The sequence below is a fragment of the Myotis yumanensis genome, unplaced genomic scaffold (assembly GCF_028538775.1).
Source record: "Myotis yumanensis isolate MYYU_CA2020_CCGP unplaced genomic scaffold, mMyoYum1.0.hap1 SCAF_9, whole genome shotgun sequence".
Taxonomy (NCBI): domain Eukaryota; kingdom Metazoa; phylum Chordata; class Mammalia; order Chiroptera; family Vespertilionidae; genus Myotis; species Myotis yumanensis.
In genome coordinates, this window is record NW_027223760.1 from 11,243,277 (window position 1) to 11,264,761 (window position 21,485).

General features: G+C 35.9%; 1 protein-coding gene across 4 annotated transcripts in view; it reads right to left on the reverse strand.

The window, feature by feature from the left end:
- Positions 1–21,485, reverse strand: part of ASZ1 (ankyrin repeat, SAM and basic leucine zipper domain containing 1) — an 86,050-nt gene that overhangs the window by 12,680 nt on the left and 51,885 nt on the right. For all 4 annotated transcript variants that reach the window (XM_070424973.1, XM_070424971.1, XM_070424974.1 and 1 more), the window contains 7 exons: positions 19,918–20,029; positions 19,265–19,399; positions 17,849–17,973; positions 17,030–17,105; positions 15,414–15,470; positions 14,127–14,236; positions 1,546–1,651 (listed from right to left, as the gene is read on the reverse strand). In XM_070424973.1, coding sequence (XP_070281074.1) covers positions 1,546–1,651; positions 14,127–14,236; positions 15,414–15,470; positions 17,030–17,105; positions 17,849–17,973; positions 19,265–19,399; positions 19,918–20,029 — 721 coding nt within the window. The remainder of the gene's footprint in view (positions 1–1,545; positions 1,652–14,126; positions 14,237–15,413; positions 15,471–17,029; positions 17,106–17,848; positions 17,974–19,264; positions 19,400–19,917; positions 20,030–21,485) is intronic.

Here is a 21,485-nt window from a genome sequence, read left to right on the forward strand (position 1 = left end):
CCTGAAAGAGAAGTTCATAACATTACAGGCCTACCTGAAGAAACAAGAAAAATCTCAACTAAAGGAACTAACCCTACAACTAAAAGAAATAAAAAGAGAACAAAAGAAAATCCCAGAGGAAATAGAAGGAAGGAAATAATAAAGATCAGAGGAGAAATAACTGACATAGAAACCAATAAAACAATACAAAAAATCTATAAAGTCAAGAGTTGGTTCTTTGAAAAATAAAATAAGATGGATGAATTGCTAGCCAGACTCATCAAGAAACAAAGACAGAGGACCCAAATAAATAAAATCAGTAACAAAAGAGATGAAGTAACGACTGAAACCACAGAAATACAAAGGATTGTAAGAAAATACTATGAACAACTCAACTATATGCTAATAAGCTGGGCAACATGGATGAAATGGACAAGTTCCTGGAAATACACAAGCATGCAAAACTCAATCAGGAAGAATCAGAAAACCTAAATAGGCCAATAACAACTGATGTAACTGAAGCAGTAAAAATAACCCACAAACAAACAAACAAAAAAAACTCACAGCAAATAAAATCTCTCGCCTGGACAGCATCACAAGGGAGTTTTACCAAATATTCAAAGAACTAACACCTATCTTCCTCAAACTATTCCAAAAATCCAGAAGGAGGAACACTCCAAGCTCTTTTTATGAGGCCAGAACTATCTCAATTACAAAACCTGATAAGGACCCTACAAAGTAAGAGAACTACAGGCCAATATTTCTGATAACATAGATGCTAAAATCATCAACAAAATATTAGCAAATTAGATCCAGCAATATATTAAAAAGATCATACACCATGATCTAGTGAAATTTATTCCAGGGCAAGGCTAGTACAATATTCACAAATCAATAAATGTGAAACATCACATAAACAAACTGAAAGACAAAAATGTCATGATTGTATCAACAGATGCAGAAACAACATTTGATAAAATCCAAGACCCACTATTTTTAAAATTTTTTATTGAATTCAGAGAGGAAGGGAGAGGGAGAGAGAGATAGAAACAAATGAGGCGAGAGAATCATTGATCAGCTGCCTCCTGCACGCCCCCTATTGGGGATTGAACCCACAACCTGGGCATATGCCCTGGTAGGGAATTGAACTGTGACCTCCTGGGTCATAGGCCAATGCTCAACCACTAAGCCAAGCTGGTCGGGCTAAAACACCTTATATATTGATATGGTTTTTAATAACACTCAACAATGTTTTGTTTCAACTTCCACTTAGGTCTCCTGTCACTTTATATTTTAAATTAAATTCCCTTTAGAACAAATAGTAAGTACAATAAACAGATCAGTTTAATTTTTAGTCTGACTCATTTTTCTTTTCTTGAGGGCTAGCAGACAAAAGTTTTTCAATTAATAAGTTGTAAAGGAGTAATAATAAACATTTAATTATTGATATATTTTTTAGAATAAAAATACAATTTTAACGTATCACTGCTATTACTAATTATCATAGACTTATCTGAAATGTTCTTCAGCATTCATACTTTTCTTCACTTAACTTTTGTAGAATACCTTATGAGAATTTACAGGCAACTCAGTAATGATATTCTGTACAGCTGTTATTAAATGGCCACATTGTTTGTTCAATTTCAGAAGGAAGTTGAGGAACTCATCACCACTAAAAAGAGAAAACAGACAGGAATCACACATGTAAGCCATTTGCTTCATTCTACTGGGCTACTCAGTGTCTACTCATAATATTTATTATATTCTCTAAAATGTATTCATAGACTAACTAATATGTATCCGAAACTGAAATAGACATTGAATATACAAAGTAAACCAAATCTCTAATCTTGAAAATCTCCAAAATCTCCAAGTTCAGAATGAGAGGCAAGTATTCAATTATAACATCACTATTCACAGAGCTATATGAAGAAGGAGTATTAAAGGACCGATTTTGAGTACTATCTAAAGGCACTGCACTAGTTATTTTACATTTATTATTCCTTTAATTCCTCATAACAACTCCTTTAAGGTAGTTGTTGTTAACCTAAGTTTATAGTGGAGGCATCTAAAACACAGAAATCATGAACTTAGTATAATGGGAATAGGGAATTAATAGTGCTTCATAGGGAAGGTTACTTGAATTGAGTCTGGAGCTGTAGAATAGGTTTGTAAGGAAGGAAGAGAAAGTAACAAAGGTAAGGAAGAGAAGGAATTATGGATGGAGAGAATAGCAGGTGCAAAAGTATGAGAGTAGGAGGTCTCCAAGATATAACTAAAGCACAATTATAGGAAAGTACTAAGGAAAGAGAATAGACATAACCATTTATTTAAGGAACTGTAGGCCCATTGCACGAAGAGATTCATGCAATAGGCCTTCCCTTCCCCTGGCTGCCGGCACCGGTTTTCCTCCGGCACCTGGGACCCAGGCCTTCAGTCTTCATGCCTATGTATGCAAATTAACCTCCATCTTTGTTGGATTAATTTGCATACTCTCCTGATTGGCTGGTGAGCATAGCAGAGGGATGGTCAATTTACATGTTTGTCTATTATTAGGTAAGATGTTTGTGACATGCTAAGGAACTGAATTTTATCTTTTTTATAAGATAGAGTTATTGAAGGAATTTAAATAGAAAAGCAGCAAATCAGATTTTTGTATAAGAAAGCTTATTTGAGAAGTGGTGTAGTTTAAAGGAACATGAAAGTGAAAGTAGAGAGAATAAGTAGGAGACTAATGGAAACATCCATATAAGACAGCGATTTTCAATTGGTGTGCCACAAGAAAACTTAAAACATGTAATACCTGACTGTTCAGTCAGGGGCACTGACCTCTTTTCCCCTACAATGTTAAGTAAAAAAAATGACAACAGCCAGCACAATAGCCATCAAGAATGGGTCAAAATTATACCTTTTTTTTGTCAGATGAGAATTTTCTCTCTCTTTTTTTTTTAAATATATTTTATTGATTTTTTACAGAGAGGAAGGGAGAGAGATAGAGAGTTAGAAACATCGATGAGAGAGAAACATCGATCAGCCGCCTCCTGCACATCTCCCACTGGGGATGTGCCCATAACCCAGGTACGTGCCCTTGACCGGAATCAAACCCGGGACCCCTCAGTCTGCAGGCCGACGCTCCATCCACTGAGCCAAACCGGTTTCGGCCAGAATTTTAATAATTAGTTTATATGTCCCATGAGATGAAAGAGCTGAAAATTGCTGATCTAAGATAAGATGAAGAAAAGCTTAATCTGCCCTAACTGGTTTGGCTCAGTGGATAGAGTGTCGGCCTGTGGACTGAAGTGTCCTGCGGTGGATTCCGGTCGAGGGCATGTACCTTGGTTGCAGGCACATCCCCAGGAGAGGGTGTGCAGGAGGCAGCTGATCGATGTTTCTCTCTCACTGATGTTTCTAACTATCCCTCTCTCTTCCTCGCTGTAAAAAATCAATAAAATATATTTTTTAAAAAAGCTTAATCTAAGGATCTAGCAGTGGCAGTCTAATTGAGGGGAGGGGTAGACAATGGTTTAAAGAAACATTTTGGAGAATAAACTGAACAACTTGGTGATAGGTTGCATGTAAAAGAAAAGGGAAAGTCTAGGATGATTCTGTTATTTGGTTTCAATGGAAGGTGGTGGCACCAGCAGGGAACTGAATCTAGGGGTAGGTGGTAGGGAAGTGGGATAAAGATATAATTATGGCATAACAATTAAGGACATAGGCTCTAGAGTTAGAAAGACATGAATCTGAATTCAGCTTCCACGTTTATGATCTTGGGAAAGCCTAATCTTCAGCCGAATGTTTCCATATCTCTAGAATTGAGATAATAAAACTCTAAAGAAGACTGAAGGAGGTAATGTATGAAAAGCACTTAGCATTTTGTCTAGCATATACATGGCATTCAAATAAACCTACACTAATAAAAGACAAAGATGCTAATTGACCATACCTTCGCTATGCCTAAGCCACGCCCACCAGTCAATCAGAGTGACTATATGCAAATTAACCCAACCAAGATGGTGGCCAGCAGCCACAGAGCTGGAGCAAGCAGGAGGCTTGGTTGCCCAGGTGATGGTGGAAGCCAAGCTTCCTGCCAGCCCTGAGTCAGTTGTGGCCTCCACTAAAGGCAACAATGTTTCAATTATAGAAGTTAAACAAATCCCAAATACCTGCTTCCAGCCAGCCTCTACTGGGAGCTTGGGTGGCTGGGGGTTGTGGCCAGCTGCAAACAGCCATCAGCCCCTCACCCAGGCTGGCCACACCCTCATGGAGTGAGGGTCCCTGCTGGGGGGCTTAGCCAGCCTGAGAACGGCCCTCAGCCCCTCACCCAGACTGGCCAGGCACCGCAGCAGGACCCCCCACCCTGAAGGGGCTGTGGCCAGCCTGCAAACAGCCATCAACCCCTCACCCAGGCTGGCCAGGCACCCCAGCCGGGATCCCCACCCTGAAGGGGCTGTGGCCAGCCTGCAAACAGCCATCAGCCACTCACCCAGGCTGGCCACAACCTCATGGGGTGAGGGTCCCTGCTGGGGGCTTGACCAGCCTACAAACAGCCATCACCACTCACCCAGGCTGGCCAGGCACTCCTATATAATAAAAGGGCAATATGCAAATTGACCCTAATAGCAGAACAACTGGAAATGACTAGTCACAGCTCAATGCAGGAGCTGTCCCCTGGTGGTCAGTGCGCTCCCACAGGGGGAGCTCTGCTCAGCCACAAGCCAGGCTGATGGCTGTCAGTACAGCGGTGGTGGTGGGAGCCTCTCCCGCCTCCTCAGCAGCACTAAGGATGTCCGACTGCAGCTTAGGTCTGCTCCCTGCTGGCAAGTGAACATCCCCCGAGGGCTCTCGGGCTGCCAGAGTGATGTCTGACTGCCAGCTTAGGCCCGATCCCCCAGGGAGCAGGTGGTCATCCCCTGAGGGGTCCCAGACTGTGAGAGGGTACAGGCGGGGCTGAGGGACCCCCGAGTGCACAAATTTATGTGCATCGGGCCTCTAGTTTAATTATAATAATGATGTCAATGATATGAGATATGTAGTTGGAAATGACCAGTAAGCAACAGAAAGTGGCAGTCTTGTAGGTGTACCTATTCTGAGGTCCACACACTCATGAGGCCAGAAGAATTCAGGGAGCTGGTGAACTTAGATGGGAAAAAATTACATCTTTATTTTCACTAATCTCTAACAGAAATTCAGTCTTCAATTGTGAATGGAGACATAAACTACAGTAGTATTAGAGGCATCTGTAATTTGGTCACTAAACAGAAATCATAACTGTCATCATGAAGAAGACATAAAAATACATATTGTGAAGAGGGATGAGTTGATACAGGTAAAAAAAAAAAAAAACATATAGAAGGAAAAGTAGCCTGAGAAGAAGAAAATCAGGAGTTAAGGTCTTTTATGAAAGACAAAGAAGGGAATGGATTCAAGAATGAGGAAAAGGTCAAGCAATGAAGAGACACTGGTGACTAGATTAGTTTCAGTAACAGAAGCCAATTTACAGTAAAAGCTACACAACTCAATACAAAAGTGAACCAATAGGTAATTAAAAGAAAAAGAAAAAATAAAATTTTAATAAATAAAGGATTACAAGAAAATAAAATATTACATTCTAGTGGAATGACAAAAAATAGGACATTAATATCAAGAGTTGACAAGAGTGTGAAATAACCTTTCTGCATCATTTAGCAGTATGCATTATAATAAAAATGCAGACAAAACTACTACTATGGGACCAAAAGGTACTTCTGAATGCAAACAAAATTCTTATAAGGCAGAAGTTTTAACTATACACTATACAAAGTTTCTTTCATGTTGTTTCTAGGAGAAAAGGTTATAAATAGCAAGCAAGTTCTGCCTCCAATGAAACTTAACAGCAAAATTTTCCCTAAGACACATTGCTAGAACTTATATAGTATTTTAATTTAAAATGAGTCTTTTTGTCTTATAAGTTGAAAAAAACGGCAGTTTATAGAAAATACTTTAAACTTTGGCATTTCACCCCAAAGCTGCAGAATATACATTATTTCCAAGAGCACACCGAGCATTTTCTAGGATAGCACACAAAACGAAGTCTCAATAAATTTAAGGAGATTGAAATCATATCAATCTTATCTGACCATAATCATATGAAACTAGAAGTCAATTATAAACAAATTAAAAACATGAAAGCTAAATAACATGTTACTAAACAAAAATATTGGTTAACAGTGAGCTAAAGGAAGAAGTAAAAAATTACCTCCAGACAAAGAAAAATAAAAACACAACAATCCAAAATATATAGAACACAGCCAAAGTAGTCCTAAAAGAGAAATTCATACTATCAAAGGCCTACCTTAAGAAACAAACGAAAAATATCAAACAATCTAACCTTACACTTAAAGGAACTAGAAAAAATCAACAATGCTCAAAGTGAGTAGAAGAAAGGAAATAATAAAAATCAAAGCAGAAATATACAAAATAGAGTATTCAAAAACAATATAAAAGATCAATGAAACCAAAAACTGTTTTTTGGAAGATAAACAAGATTGATAAACCTTTAAGAAAACCTATCAAGAAATAAAAAGAGAGGACCTAAGTAAATAAAATTAGAAGTGAAAAAGGAGACACCACAAAAATACAAAGGCTTGTAAGAAAATATTACCAACAAGGATATGCCAACAAATTAAACAATCTGAAAGATATATAAAAATTCCTAGTAACATAAAATCTCCCAAAACTGAATCAGGAAGAAACAGCATATCTGAGCAGGCTGATTACAACTAAAGAAACTGGAGCAGTAACCAAGAAACTTCCAACAAACAAAAGTCCCTGACCAAATGGTTTCACAGATGACTTTTACCAAACATTTTAAGAATTAACCTACCCTTCTCAAACTATTACCAAAAAATTCAAGAAGAGAGAAGACTCCCAAGATCATTTTATGAGGCCAGCATTATCCTAACTCCAAAATCAGATAAAAATACTACAAAGGGAAAAAAATTACAGGCCAATATCCCTGTTCAACAAAGATGAAAAATCCTCAACAAAATATTAGCAACCAAGATCCAGCAACACATTAAAAAAATCACACACTATGATCAAGTGGGATTTATTCTAGGATGCAAGGTTGGTACAAAATCTGCAAATTTCTGTGATACACCACATAAACACAATTAAGGGTAAAAACCATATGATCATATTAATAGATGCAGAAAAAGCATTTGACAAAATTTAGCACCCATTTCTGATAAAAACTCTCAGTAAAGGTGGAATACAGGCAACATACCTCAACACATTAAAGGCTATATATGACACACACACACACACACACACACACACACACACACAGCCAACATCATACTCAATGGAGAAACACTAAAAGCATTTCCTTTAAGATCAGGAACATGACAGGGAGGTCCACTTTCACTACTCTTATTCAACACAGTACTGAAAGTCCTAGAAATAAAAGACATCCAAGTTGGAAAGAAGAAAGTAAACTGTCATTATTTGCAGATGACATGATACTGTATTTAGAGTACCCCTAAGATTCCACACACAAAAACTACTATAACTGGTAAATTCAGTAAAACGGCAGGACACAAAACAAATATCTATAAATCAGTTGCTGTAATACATTAATAATGAACTATCAGAAAGGGAAACTAAGAAAACAATCCAATTGACAAGTGCATCAAATAAATGCAGTGGAACCTTGGTTCTTGAACTTAATTCGTTCTGGAAGGCTATTAGAGAAGTGACTTGTTTGAAAGCCACTAGGGTGAGGGTGGGCTAGAAGGGGTTAGAGGGGAAGGAAGGGGATGTATGTAATACTTTCAACAATAAAGATTAAAAATGAAAAATAACTTAGATATGCTCTTGTTCTGTTTAGGAAAAGTGGTATTTTATTTTTTTATTTTTTGGTGGCAGTGGTAGGATAGGAAAAGTGGTATTTATAAAGGCATTTTAAAAACAAATATAGAGGGAAACCAAGATGGTGGCATAGGTAAACACCAGAGTTTGCTGCCTTGAACAACCACTTCAAAAATACAACTAAAAGACGGAACGGACATCACCCAGAACCACAGGAAGGCTGGCTGAGGAGAGATTCTTCAACTAGAAGGAAAGAGAACAGCATACCGAGGCTCAAAGGAGGCGCAGTGTGGAAAATACAAAGGTACAGAGGTGCACGTGGAGCGGGCTGGTGGCTGAGGGCGTGGTTGTCGTTTTCAATTGGGAGGGAGTCTCAGACTCTGAGCTCCAGATCCGGGCGAGTCTCTAGGGACCCAGACTCAAACGGGAGAAGCAGGACTGTCTGGCATTGGTTGGAACGCAAGGGCAGTTTTCTCTCCGAGGTTTGCAGCGGTTGCTGAGATTCTGAGAAGCAGAGCTTCTGGGAACGGGACTGAGAGCAGCCATAACTGCTCCCTCCACCCGCCTGTTGATCCCCTGTGACCCGACCTGCCCAAGCCCTGCGCAGAGCCATTTGCCAGATAGCCTCAGGCAAAGGCTAGATTAGCACCTCTCCAGAGGACAGAAGTTTTCCCACTGCAGACACAGTGGATTCTCACAGCCAGTCGGCCTGGAGGTCAAATCCCTCTAGTATTAACTACAACAATCAAGGCTTAATCACAAGACTGCGCACAAAGACCACTAGGGGGTGCACCAAGAAAGCATAAAAAATGCGGAGACAAAGAAACAGGACAAAACTATCAAGGGAGGATATTGAGTTCAGAACCACACTTTTAAGGTCTCTCAAGAACTATCTAGAAGCCGCCGATAAACTTATTGAGATCTACAAGAAATCTAATGAGACCCTCGATGCTGTGATAAAGAACCAACTAGAAATTAAGCATACACGGACTGAAATAAAGAATATTATACAGACTCCCAACAGCAGACCAGAGGAGCGCAAGAATCAAGTCAAAGATCTGAAATGCGAAGAAGCAAAAAACACCCAACTGGAAAAGCAAAATGAAAAAAGAACCCAAAAATACGAAGATAGTCTAAGGAGCCTCTGGGACAGCTTCAAACGTACCAACATCAGAATTATAGGGGTGCCAGAAGATGAGAGACAGGAAGATATTGAAAACCTATTTGAAGAAATAATGACAGAAAACTTCCCCCACCTGGTGAAAGAAATAGACTTACAGGTCCAGGAAGCGCAGAGAACCCCAAACAAAAGGAATCCAAAGAGGACCACACCAAGACACATCATCATTAAAATGCCAAGAGCAAAAGACAAAGAGAGAATCTTAAAAGCAGCAAGAGAAAGAAAATCAGTTACCTATAAGGGAGTACCCATACGACTGTCAGCTGATTTCTCAACAGAAACTTTGCAGGCCAGAAGGGAGTGGCAAGAAATATTCAAAGTGATGAATGCCAAGAACCTACAACCAAGATTACTTTATACAGCAAAGCTATCATTCAGAAGTGAAGGTCAGATAAAGAGCTTCACAGATAAGGAAAAGCTAAAGGAGTTCATCACCACCAAACCAGTATTATATGAAATGCTGAAAGGTATCCTTTAAGAAGAGGAAGAAGAAGAAAAAGGTAAAGATACAAATTATGAACAACAAATATGCATCTATCAACAAATGAATCTAAGAATCAAGTGAATAAATAATCTGAGGAACAGAATGAACTGTTGATTATAATAGAATCAGGGACATAGAAAGGGAATGGACTGACATTCTTGGGGGGGAAAGGGGTGTGGAGGGTGCGGGAAGAGTTTGGACAATAATCGTGCAACTATGGATGAGGACAGTGGGTGGGGAGTGAGGGCGAAGGGTGGGGTGGGAGCTGGAAGGAGGGGAGTTATGGGGGGGGGGGGAAAGAGGAACAAATGTAATAATCTGAACAATAAAGATTTAATTAAAAAAATAAAATAATTAAGACAGATAAAAAAATATGTAACTCTTTATTCCCTTTTCTTTCCGATCTTTACTTAAAATAACAGGAGTCATTACTTGTATCAGTTTTGTTTCTACGTAATATTTATGTAAGGCACACTTAGTACTCTTTACTCAAATTTTATTTATTATCAATGAAAAGAATGAGTAATTACTGCAAGGGTATTTCATTAATGACCAGTGTCTTTTTTATTTAATGAGTTCAAGGAAATTAAGATGCATTGAGAACTCTCATTCAAAATATCAACTGAGAGCAGGTATAAAATTCTACATAAGCACTTCACACACACATATATATATGTATAATATAAACTTATAAACTCTTATTCAGATGAAAGGATGATAAGAACTCAGTCCAAATAAGTAAAATAATGAACAAAATTAGAGTTTTAATGAATAAAAGGAAAATATATACCATCTATACTAATAGAGGAATATGCAAATTGTCCAGGATGCCGTCACAGTAACGACCAAACAGCAGGCTGTGTGGGTGACCAGGACAGCAGGGGGGTTAGTGAGGGACGACCTTATTGACAACAGAGCTACTTATTGACAACAACAGGCTGTGTGTGGCAAGCAGGCTGGCAAGTGGGCTGTTGGGGGCAACCAGACCAGCAGGGGGGGCAGTGAGGGGCAACCAGGCCATCAGGTGGGGGGCAGTTGGGGGTGACCAGGCTGGCAGGGGGTCAGTAAGGGGCAACCAGACCGGTGGGGGGCATAAGGGGCAACCAGGCTGGTGGTGGTGGGGCAGTTAGGGGCGACCAGGTTGGCAGAGGGGGGACAGCTGGGGTCAACCAGGCCAGCAAGGGAGACAGTGAGAGGCAACCAGGTCATCAGGTGGGGGTGACCAGGCTGGCAGGGGGGCAGTTAGGGGCGACCAGGTCGGCAGAGGGGGGCAGTTGGGGGCAACCACACCAGCACAGGGGGCAGTAAGGGGCCACCAGGCTGGTGGGGGTAGGGCATTTGGGGGCAACCTAGCTGGTAGGCAGAGGTGGTTAGTGGTGATCAGGCTGGCAGGCAGGTAAGCAGTTAGGAGCCAGCGGTCCTGATTGTGAGAGAGATGTCCCAGATTGGAGAGGTTACAGGCTGGGCTGAGGGGACACTCCCTCTCCCATGCACAAATTTTGTGCACCGGACCTCTAGTTCTTATATAATGTTCAGAGCTACTGAGTATGGATAGGTAAGCTGTAAAAAATACAACTATGTGAATGGCTGCCCACCCCCAACCCAGAGCAGTACAGGATTCCCCCTATATATCTTTACATGGAAACCCTGATAATTCTGTACATATTTAAAGAATTAAAAATAAGCAGACATGGCATAGGTATAGTATATTGTATTACTTGATGAAGTTATGTATTTTCTACTGTGCTAAATATTACCAGGCCTCTCTCTGCCATAGAATTATACTCCGTGTCCCAGTGACATATGGCTGGCAGTGTGACTTGCTTTGGCAAATAAAATATGACTGAAAGTGACTGTTTTGAACAGAAGCTTTAAGAGTGACTGACTGGTTCTTTCAGCTCTCTTTTCCCTTTGCCACAAGAGCAGCATGTCCTGGTTGGGGCTGTTTCTCCAGCCTGTTCTCAGAATAATAACAAGGAGGAGAGCTACTTGCATTATATAAGTGATAAAGATATAAACTTTGATATCATAGATTTCATACTGCAGCATAACATAGTGTTCACCAGAGTAAAACAACAGACCATATTTTTAAAATGTAAAGTCAAGTATTAAAATTTATACTTTAAATAAAGGTACTCCAAATAAATGTACTCTGTGCTCATTGTAGAATATCTAAAAAAGTTAAAATAACCAGTACTCTTATCATCCAAAGAAAATGACTGATAACTATTTTCTTTCAGAATATTTTCTTATAGTACACATTTTCTTCCAGTATTTTTCTTATGCATGTATATAATTAGCACTATACTTCACACTCCATTTTATATTGTGCTTTTTATACTTATTGTATTTTCCCATGACATTAAGTCTCATAATATTAATGGCACAATACATAATTATATTGATGCAATGTAATTCAACAATTCCCCTATTAAATATGTAGGTTTCTGATTTTAGAAAGCTTATAAGTAACATATGTAAACAATCTATTTTTACATAAAATTTTGTATCTATACAGATTTTTCCTTTTGGCGGAGAAACAGTTTTCTTAATGGAAATATTTTTGAGATGCCTTTGATAAATTTAAGTAGACGTCAGATAGGCTTAGAGAAAAGGTCTAGCAGAAATTGTTGAAAATGTCAAGACATGCATGAAAACAACTATTGCTGTTCAAAATATCTCAAAGTAGTAATATAATAGTTATTAATATTTGTATAATACATTCTATAAATCTGCAAACATACTAAGGCTAAGTGTAGAAAAAATAAGTGTACTGTGCATGTGTTACTGTAGGAGAGACTATTTTAGAAAATTTACAACACAGAAGAAAGTATCTTAAAATAAATCAGTAGCTAAATTGTTAAAATCACATTATCAGAAGATTATAATCAATCAGTTCAACTTTTCTTGCTGTTAGTTTTCTTATGACTTAATGACTAATTTCTTCTTTAAAGAATGACTTTGAATAAAATGGGAAGTAAAACCTTTTCCTTAACAGCATATAAACAAAGTCTGTGATTTAATAACAAGGTCAAATTCCTAAAATATATGTCTTCCAGTTTTATTTTGTTAAAAAAAATTCAGCAGTTTTAATAAGTAAACCATTCAGTATTCTGCACATTCTTTAAGTGTATAAAATCCACAAAATAAATTTGTGTAGGCAATTCTGCCATCATACAAATAAGTTATATTAAAACATCTAATTTGCAAGTCAGCATGCAAAGCTTAGACTATTCCTTCATAAAATAAATTAAGTAAAGAAAATGAACCAAGTAATTCAAAGTTTGCTGGTTTTAATTCCTCACAACTGAAATCCTTCACAATGTGCTTAAGTGTTATTTTGAAGCAATTATGAGGAATTATTTTGAAAACATATCTTCTTGTTACAAAGAGGTATATTAAGAGAAAGGAAAATAATTTAACATTGTAATAAAGTTTTTTAAAAAAAAACCTGGATCATCTATATTTTTCCTGAAAAACCTCTAAATTTTAAAATAATGTGGAAATCTATTATTTATGTGTTTAATGTTTATCATAGTTGCAACATTAGTTTTAGGCAGACTAGTGATAATACTACTGAATTTGTAAGTATTATATTTTATAGGATATAACTTGAGTGAACCTCAAGGAAATTAGGCTGACTGAAAAAAGCCAATCAAAAAAGGATATACCCTGTATGGTTCCATTTATATAATATTCATGAAATAACATTATTATAAAAATCGGTAACAAATTATTGGTTGCTAGGGGTTAGGGAAGAAGGGAGGGAGAGGTGTGGTTATAAAGGGGTACTATGAGGGAGCCTTGTGGTAATGGTATGTTAGGTGTATTGATTATGACAGTAGGTACATGAAGCTATATTCTAACTTCTATAATGATAAAAGTGTTAATATGCTAATTAGACCAGACATCCTTCCGGATGACCTTCCGGACGAAGCCTGGGCTGCGAGGGAAGCCGGTGCCTGCAGCTGGGGGAAGGAAGGCCTACTCTTGCACAAATTTCCTGCATCGGGCCTCTAGTTATATGGTAAGATTGCATAGAGCTATATACATATATACAAATGAGTACATGTGTAACTGGTGAAATATGAATGAGCTATGTGGACTGTACCAATATCAGTTTTCTGGTTCTGATATTTTGCAAGATATTAAGCAAGATATTAACATTGGGTGAGACTGGATGAGGGTACATGGGGGCTCCTATAATTGTTTCAAAATAAAGTTAAAACTTTTTATACTCAATAATACATTAATAAACTCAAATATTCTTTTCAAAACAGATTTTAGATTACTAATGTTATTAACTATCAGTGTGTGACAAATTTATAATATTGAAAATGAACTTTATAGCTAAAAATAGAGCTGAGCTATAGGAGAAACACTTTCTTGTTGCCCTAAATGAAAATATCACTGCACTATATTTTCAAATTGACACTTAAATCTTGGTAAAATAACTTCAAAGTCGACTTTATAAAATATCTCCCATTTTATAACAAAGTGTTGCAAAATGAGCTATCTGGGGAAATGATGCCATCAAGTAAAATGACTGAAACATTGTCAAAATTAAACTGAAAAAAAAAAAGAACAGTTGGTTCTAAACAGTATTAATGTAAACCAGTAAGTTAATTTTACCTGATTTCCAACTTTGCTATTTCAGGTAATTCTCCAAATTTTACTTCTTCTACCTCTAGTTCTTTAAGAGCAGCCAGAATTTTCTGTTGATCTCTACTGGTAATTCCATTCTAAATAGATATAATTTCAAGGTGCGATAAGATAGTCATACATGAATAATATTCAAAATTACTATAGAAGTTTTCTACTTGATTCACATCTTGAAAAAAGATACATATAGAAAAAATAACGCTGAAAAAATATGATTTGCTTGTAGCTGTGACTAAGAAGCTTACATTATTAAAATACTTAGATATGCAGTAACTTCAGTAAATTTTTTACAATACATAACAGTTGTGATGGATTCTAAAAATAAATGACTAGATTTTAATATGTACCCTAAAAAACCACAGTAATACAATTTTTCCTTCAAAATATTATTTGAAATATCCGTGATTACATGAGAACTGTCTTCTTTATGTTTGTATTCTACCCTTAGTATTAACTAAATTTTCTTTCCTGGATTTAGCTAATTAGTATGTTTATTTCGATTTTCAGTGATACTAAAGATTTCAAGTTTCAGTGTTTATGCCAATGTGTTCCAATATGTTCAGAAAGATCATTACTTTTTAAGTGTCCTATTTATTAAAGTAACTCTCATATTCCCCACAGTGTTTTCAAATTGTTGCTTAGTAATATCAGATGATGAAATAACAGGTCTTGACCATTGTGAAAATCCAGCAAAAGGCAATATTTGGATGACACATTCATACTCACACAAAAAACACCTCTTATTTCTAAGTAACCTGTTTTAAAATTTTAATTTATATTTAGAAATAAAGGAGGAGTTTTAATTGAAATGTCATGACTAATCAAAAGAAAAATCCAGTCTTAAGATTTTAAATGTTCTTAAAATAACAACACCATAACAGAAGATTTTGGTTATCTATAATCATATATAATAAAAAACCTAGCAAATTATCTCTCATGGTCTATAGCAGTGATGGTGAACCTATGAACTCATTATTTTTGGTTGATTTTTCTTTGTTAAATGGCATTTAAATATATAAAATAAATATCAAAAATATAAATCTTTTTTATACTATGGTTGCAAATATCAAAAAATTTCTATATGTGACACAGCACCAGAGTTAAGTTAGGGTTTTTCAAAATGCTGACACACCAAGCTCAAAAGGTTTGCCATCACTGCTCTATAGCCTAGGATCTTTAAAATAGAAAATAAAAGGTTCCATCTAAAATTTTAGAAATATGAAAGATTATGTCTGCAGTTTTTGAAATTGATACTACCTTTGTAAACTCATCTTTCCTCATGGTCAAAAGATGTCTTAAAGTTATATCCCTTTCCTGTAGAAAGAAAAAAGAATGCCACCTTTTAATATAAATAAAACAGTAGGTGAGGAAGTAGCAACATGTATATAAGTTAGTTATAAGCTACCTTCCTAAACAACTTTCAACTTTCTAGCGGGGATAGGATTATGCAGGTACAAAATTACACCACTAGGTAAATAGTAATAAATGTCAAAATATGTATAATTACCTTAAAAAGTATAAATATAGCTAGTTTTCCAGATTCAAAGACAATGATTACAATTTATATTTACTCTATATGATTGGATAGAAATTATGCTTTATGAATATTTAAAATTTCTATTTATATTACATTAAACCACCAATAACATTTAGTTTTACTCAATGTATCTCAAATAAGTTTCAAGATTGTACAAGGAAGTCTAATTTTGAACTACCCAAACAGAATGTGTGTATTTCGAACGACAGCCTATCATAAATAGTGCTTTAATCCTTCAGTATCAGTTAATATATATATATGCCTAAGTGACCTGTTGACTGGCCGACTGGCCGGTAGCTATAACGTGCATTGACTACCAGGGGGCAGATGCTCAATGCAGGAGCAAAAACCACAGAGATGGAAACATGGAACAGACTGATGAATCTCAGAGGGGGAGGGCAGAAAGAGATTAACCAGAGATCTTATATGCATCCTAGAGGCCTGGTGGGGTCCCTTGGCCTGGCCAGCACCCTCTCGCAATCTGGGACCCCTTGGGGGATGTTGGAAAGCCAGTTTCAGCCTGATCCCCTCAGGCCAGGCTGAGGGACCCCACCAATGCACGAATCTGTGCACTGGGCCTCTAGTTTGAAAATAAAAGAGGAATTAAATATACACACAGAAAAGCATAGAAAAACATCAAGTTAGGGTGCACTGGTGGGGTCCCTCAGCCTGGCCTGCGAGGATTGGGCCAAAACTGGCTCTCTGACACCCCTAAGGGGTCCCAGATTGCGAGAGGGTGCAGGCAAGGTTGAGGGACCCCACCAGTGAACGAATCCGTGCACCAGGCCTCTAATTATCTTATAATTGTCATCTATTCAAACCCCATAATTCATACCTAAAGTACCTATAACAGTGGATGGCATATGAATTTAATCGTTATGATAACCCTACATTAGGTATTATTATCATCAGCATGAAAAAAGGAGATATTTAAGTAACATATTTCAGTTAATAATTATTAAAGCAAGAATCTGATCCCAGGTTTATCTGGTTTAAAATCATGCTTCTTCTAATATTCTATACAGGAAGATTAGCAATTGCAAAAACAAAGGGCTTAGATGTACAAGCAGGATCTCGTGAAGCTTTAGGCAGTAAGTAAAAGCTGTTTATCCCAGCCATAAAATTTACATAAACTTCTAGAATAATAAATTTTTAAAAAGCTTATAAGTACAAATTTTTGACACTCTTTTAAGTACAGATTTTCAAAATGCTTTAAGTACAAATTACAGAGAATAGTGCATTTGGGACTCTTCATATGCATGTTTATGGGTATTTAATGTCATGTTAACCAACAAATATACATAAGTAATTTACTGTAGCTTATACAATGTCTTACCTTTAATAAATCTGTCATATGTTCAAGTCCAAGACCATGTAAAAATACTTCCAGGTCTCCAAATGCTGTATATGAACTATATATATTTATAGCAATGTCAATTTCAGAAAAAGACTATAAATGCCCAAACAATAAATAAGTATTTATAATGCAGAGAAAGAATGAGTAAAAATGAATATATGTAAAATATATTTGCATATTTACACAACAGCTCTATGTTATATCAGGAATAAGAAAGGTTTCTTGAGTAAAGATATAAGTAAACATGTGATAGAAAAATATAATCTTTCCTAAGAATGAAAATAACTGCTGATATATGTGTGTGTGTGTGTGTGTGTGTGTGTATTCCTTGTGAGATTTTGTACAAGAAAAACTAATTGCAAAAAATAAGAATTTAATAATAATTTTAAATGTGGGTAAATAGATAACAATTTTGTGGCCTATACTGAACAATGGTGTTCAGAAAAAAATGTGTATTTTTAATTTTAGCTTATAAAAATCAGAAATCTGCTAAAAACTTAGTGTTCAAAAAAATTGAGCACTAACAAAAACATAATCTTAGAACCTTTTAGAAATAAATTTTATTGTGGATATTTTGTATAAAGTCAAAAATTATCCTCATTACTGTCAATACACACATATAAAATTTTTCTAAAATTCTGGAGAATAAAGCACTTAGAAAACAAACATTTCTAAGTGATATTTAAAAATTCTTATAAGTTTAAGATATCATATATCACATTTACTAGAAGTAATAAAATCATGCACAATTTTTACTGAATTATAGGTATTCTGTTGAACAGTAAAAAGGTTTTTTACCTAAATATGCTATCTTTTTCTTTACCAGAATCCGTTGTCAATAGTTTACAAATAGTCTCTTCTTTAGTTAGCTGTTGAAGCTTTCCTTTCAATGGATTTAAAGTCAAAGAAAGAAAGCTGAAAATCTGAAAAAAGTTGAACCATTCAAATACAGTTAACAATATTATATACTATTACTTAGAAGAAACTAAATGTGATTATTTTATATCTAGAACAGTGGTTCTCAATACAGTTCCTCATGTTGTGGTGCCCCCAACTATAAAATTATTTTTGTTGCTACTTCATAACTGTAATTTTGCTACTGTTATGAATCATAATGTAAATATCTGATATGCAGGATGTATTTTCATTGTTACAAATTGAACATAATTAAAGCATAGTGATTAATCACAAAACAATATGTAATTATATATGTGTTTTCCGATGGTCTTAGGCGACCCCTGTGAAAGGTTCGTCTGACCCCCAAAGGGGTCGCGACCCACAGGTTGAGAACCGCTGATCTAGAAAGAATTTTTTTCCAAGGTGAGAGGGACTGAACTTTCACAATTTACTATCCTGAGAATAACTTTTTATAAATTAAGCAAATATTTCCTTGATTAAAATAATAACCAGAGCCCTGGCCAGTTTGGCTCAATAGATAGAACATTGGCCTGTGGATGAAAGGGTCCCAGGTTCGATTCCGGTCAAAGGCACCTGCCTGGGTTGCGGGCTCAGTCCAATGTGCAGGAGGCAGCCAGTCAATGGTTCCCTCTCATCATTGATGTTTCCACCTCTCTCTTCCTCTCCCTTCCTCTCTGAGATCAATAAAAATATATTTTAAAAAATAAAATAAAATAGAATAATAACCAGAAAAGAAGTACATCTAATTAAAAATAGAAAAAACAAAATAATATACTAATTAATATTTTCCATACAATATAAAACAAAACGAAAAATTCCATTTTGGTAAGTAACTCAGATTGAGTACTAAGTTAGTACTTTAAATACATGGTTAAGTAGGTAGGAAGTAGTAAGCATGGCTAAATGTATACAAATCCCAACTCCATACCTCAAAAAGATATGGGGAAATTCCTTAGTTTTAATATCTAACTTTTTAGTAATTCAAGGTTATGCTACATAATTAGCCAAAATACAAAATTAAATCTCATTTTAAGAAACAACTTAAAACTCAAAATAATCATTCATATTCATATTGTTCTTTGATGTTCTTTAATGTTCTATTTCAGTGTCACATACCCTAGATTTAATAATGCAATAAACTAATTAAAAGTCCTCAAATCTTCAAAGCTTAGAAGAAAAAAAACTACAAATTTCTTTTTCAAGTTTCACAGAGCTTTAGTTATCAGCATTTACTCTAGAATACAAATAACAACATAACATGCCATAGAAAATTTAGTTTAATATATAAAAGAATACCTCTAGATGTTTATTTCTTTTTGCAATCTCGCTTGGTGTATTTCCATGTTTGGTTTGTAGCATTTTATTAGCTCCAAGTTCAAGCAACTTCAAAACTACATTTTTATGACCCTGACGTGCTGCCCATGTTAAAGCCTGGACAAGTGGGAGGCGGGGAGGAAAATATTGTTTAAAAAGAGGAACTATATATGAGAGGGAGAGAACAATTAATAAAATAAAAAAGTAAACATGGTTAATTAATGAAATTATGCAATCTCTTCCTTTCACAATTTAATGTAAACGTATTTCCAAAGTTGTAATTGCAAAGCAAACTTCCAGTACTCAGTATAAAAGAAATGTTTTACACACTCAAGTGATGTTATATAATAAAATGGTCTATCTGCCAACTACTGAATTGTGTTCTATAAAAAAAGAATTCTAAGTGTATTCTGGAGCCCAGGTTTTGTTGTGTGTTACAGCTTCTTTGTCAATGGTGAGGACCAAGAGAGACAGATAATTCCTTTTTTATATTTCAGCTGTTGCTTTTCTTCATCAAAACGCAATTATATCCTAGCCCTTCTGTAACTTTTATTTCAAACATATTTGTGGCCTAATACTAATAATTATATCAATGTCTTAGAAATAAAAAGGAACATTGTGTAATGGATTCTCACAGTATAACCATTTTCATCCTGGGTATTAACTTCTGCTCCATGAGCAACAAGGAGAGCAACCACCTGAGGGTGACCATCTCGTGCAGCATACATGATTGGAGTCATAAGTCTTCTAAAGAGGAGGAAGAAAAGAAACATTTGTGTTAATGCTTCCATTAATAGTTACTCAAGTTCATGAATACACAATACCATCAGTATTGCTTTGAAAGCAAAAAGAGAAATGAAAGCTTTTAATAAATCAGATTATTTAAAATCCAATCTCATGGCAAATAATAAAAAAACACACAAAACACTTAAAAGTATAGCATGTGTACACAGCACCCTCTAGTGAAGAAACATGTTTAAGAAAAAAATCACAAAATAAACCACACTTTCTAATTTGAAGTTTCATTCATTTACATATTCATATAGAAACATATCAGAGTGGCCGCACTGTGCTTATGCTGAGAATATAGTAATGAGTAACACAAAAGAGGTCCCTATCCTCAGAGAAATGTTCAAACTGAATGCTTATTGTATTTTATATAGCAGTTTGCTGAAATAAAAATGTAAATTTAAAACTTCCTCTATTTCGTACAGTATTCTATTACAATTCTACTTCAGTTTACCACTGAAAGAATTCTACTTCCGTTTACGACTGAAATAATTTTACCCTGACTTGGAGGCTTACTCTAATCAAGAAAGAGATCAATATAATAGTTCAGCCAAATTCTCTGAGACTATTTTCGGGGAGAGCATAGTGGTTTCCCTCTAGTGCAGCTGTGGGCAAAACTACGGCCCGCCGGCCGGATCCGGCCTGTTTGAAATGAATAAAACTAAAAAAAAAAAAAAGACCGTACCCTTTTATGTAATTATGTTTACTTTGAATTTATATTAGTTCACACAAACACTCCATCCATGCTTTTGTTCCGGCCCTCCGGTCCAGTTTAAGAACCCATTGTGGCCCTCAAGTCAAAAAGTTTGCCCACCCCTGCTCTAGTGTATCATTTTCCAAAATTACAGATTGAATCCCTCTACCTCTAGAAATTAGTCATCCTCTGGACCTATTACAAAGGACACCAAATAGGTCCTATCAGTTCTATTTGGGCTGAACTTAGATGGTGGTCTGTTTTAAAGGAGGTCTGGGATTCTAGGCCTAATCTTCCGGAGTCACCTCAAATATCTAATTTATATACAAAGAACTTCACAAAAGAACAATGAATTTCAGAATTCACTATTTTGATATCATTAAAGAAATTCATGGTTACTCACATTATATACACTACCTTGAAACAGAATATTTCGTTATTAGGTTTATTAACATAAGGTACAACCTAACTCTAATCACTGCACTCCAATGACTTTAGCACAAAAAGATTTACACATTTATCTGTTTCTTCTATTTCCCAGTATATTACAACTTTAATGTTTTACTGGAAACTATATGTAGTTGCCAAACATTGCCTCTTTTACCTTGAATATCTCCTATACAGTGCTTTCATTAGACAATTTTTACATGATGAAGAGTGAAATTCCTGGATAACTTAAGCAAACAGAAAATATACACAAAAGAAAAAATTTATTTGAGT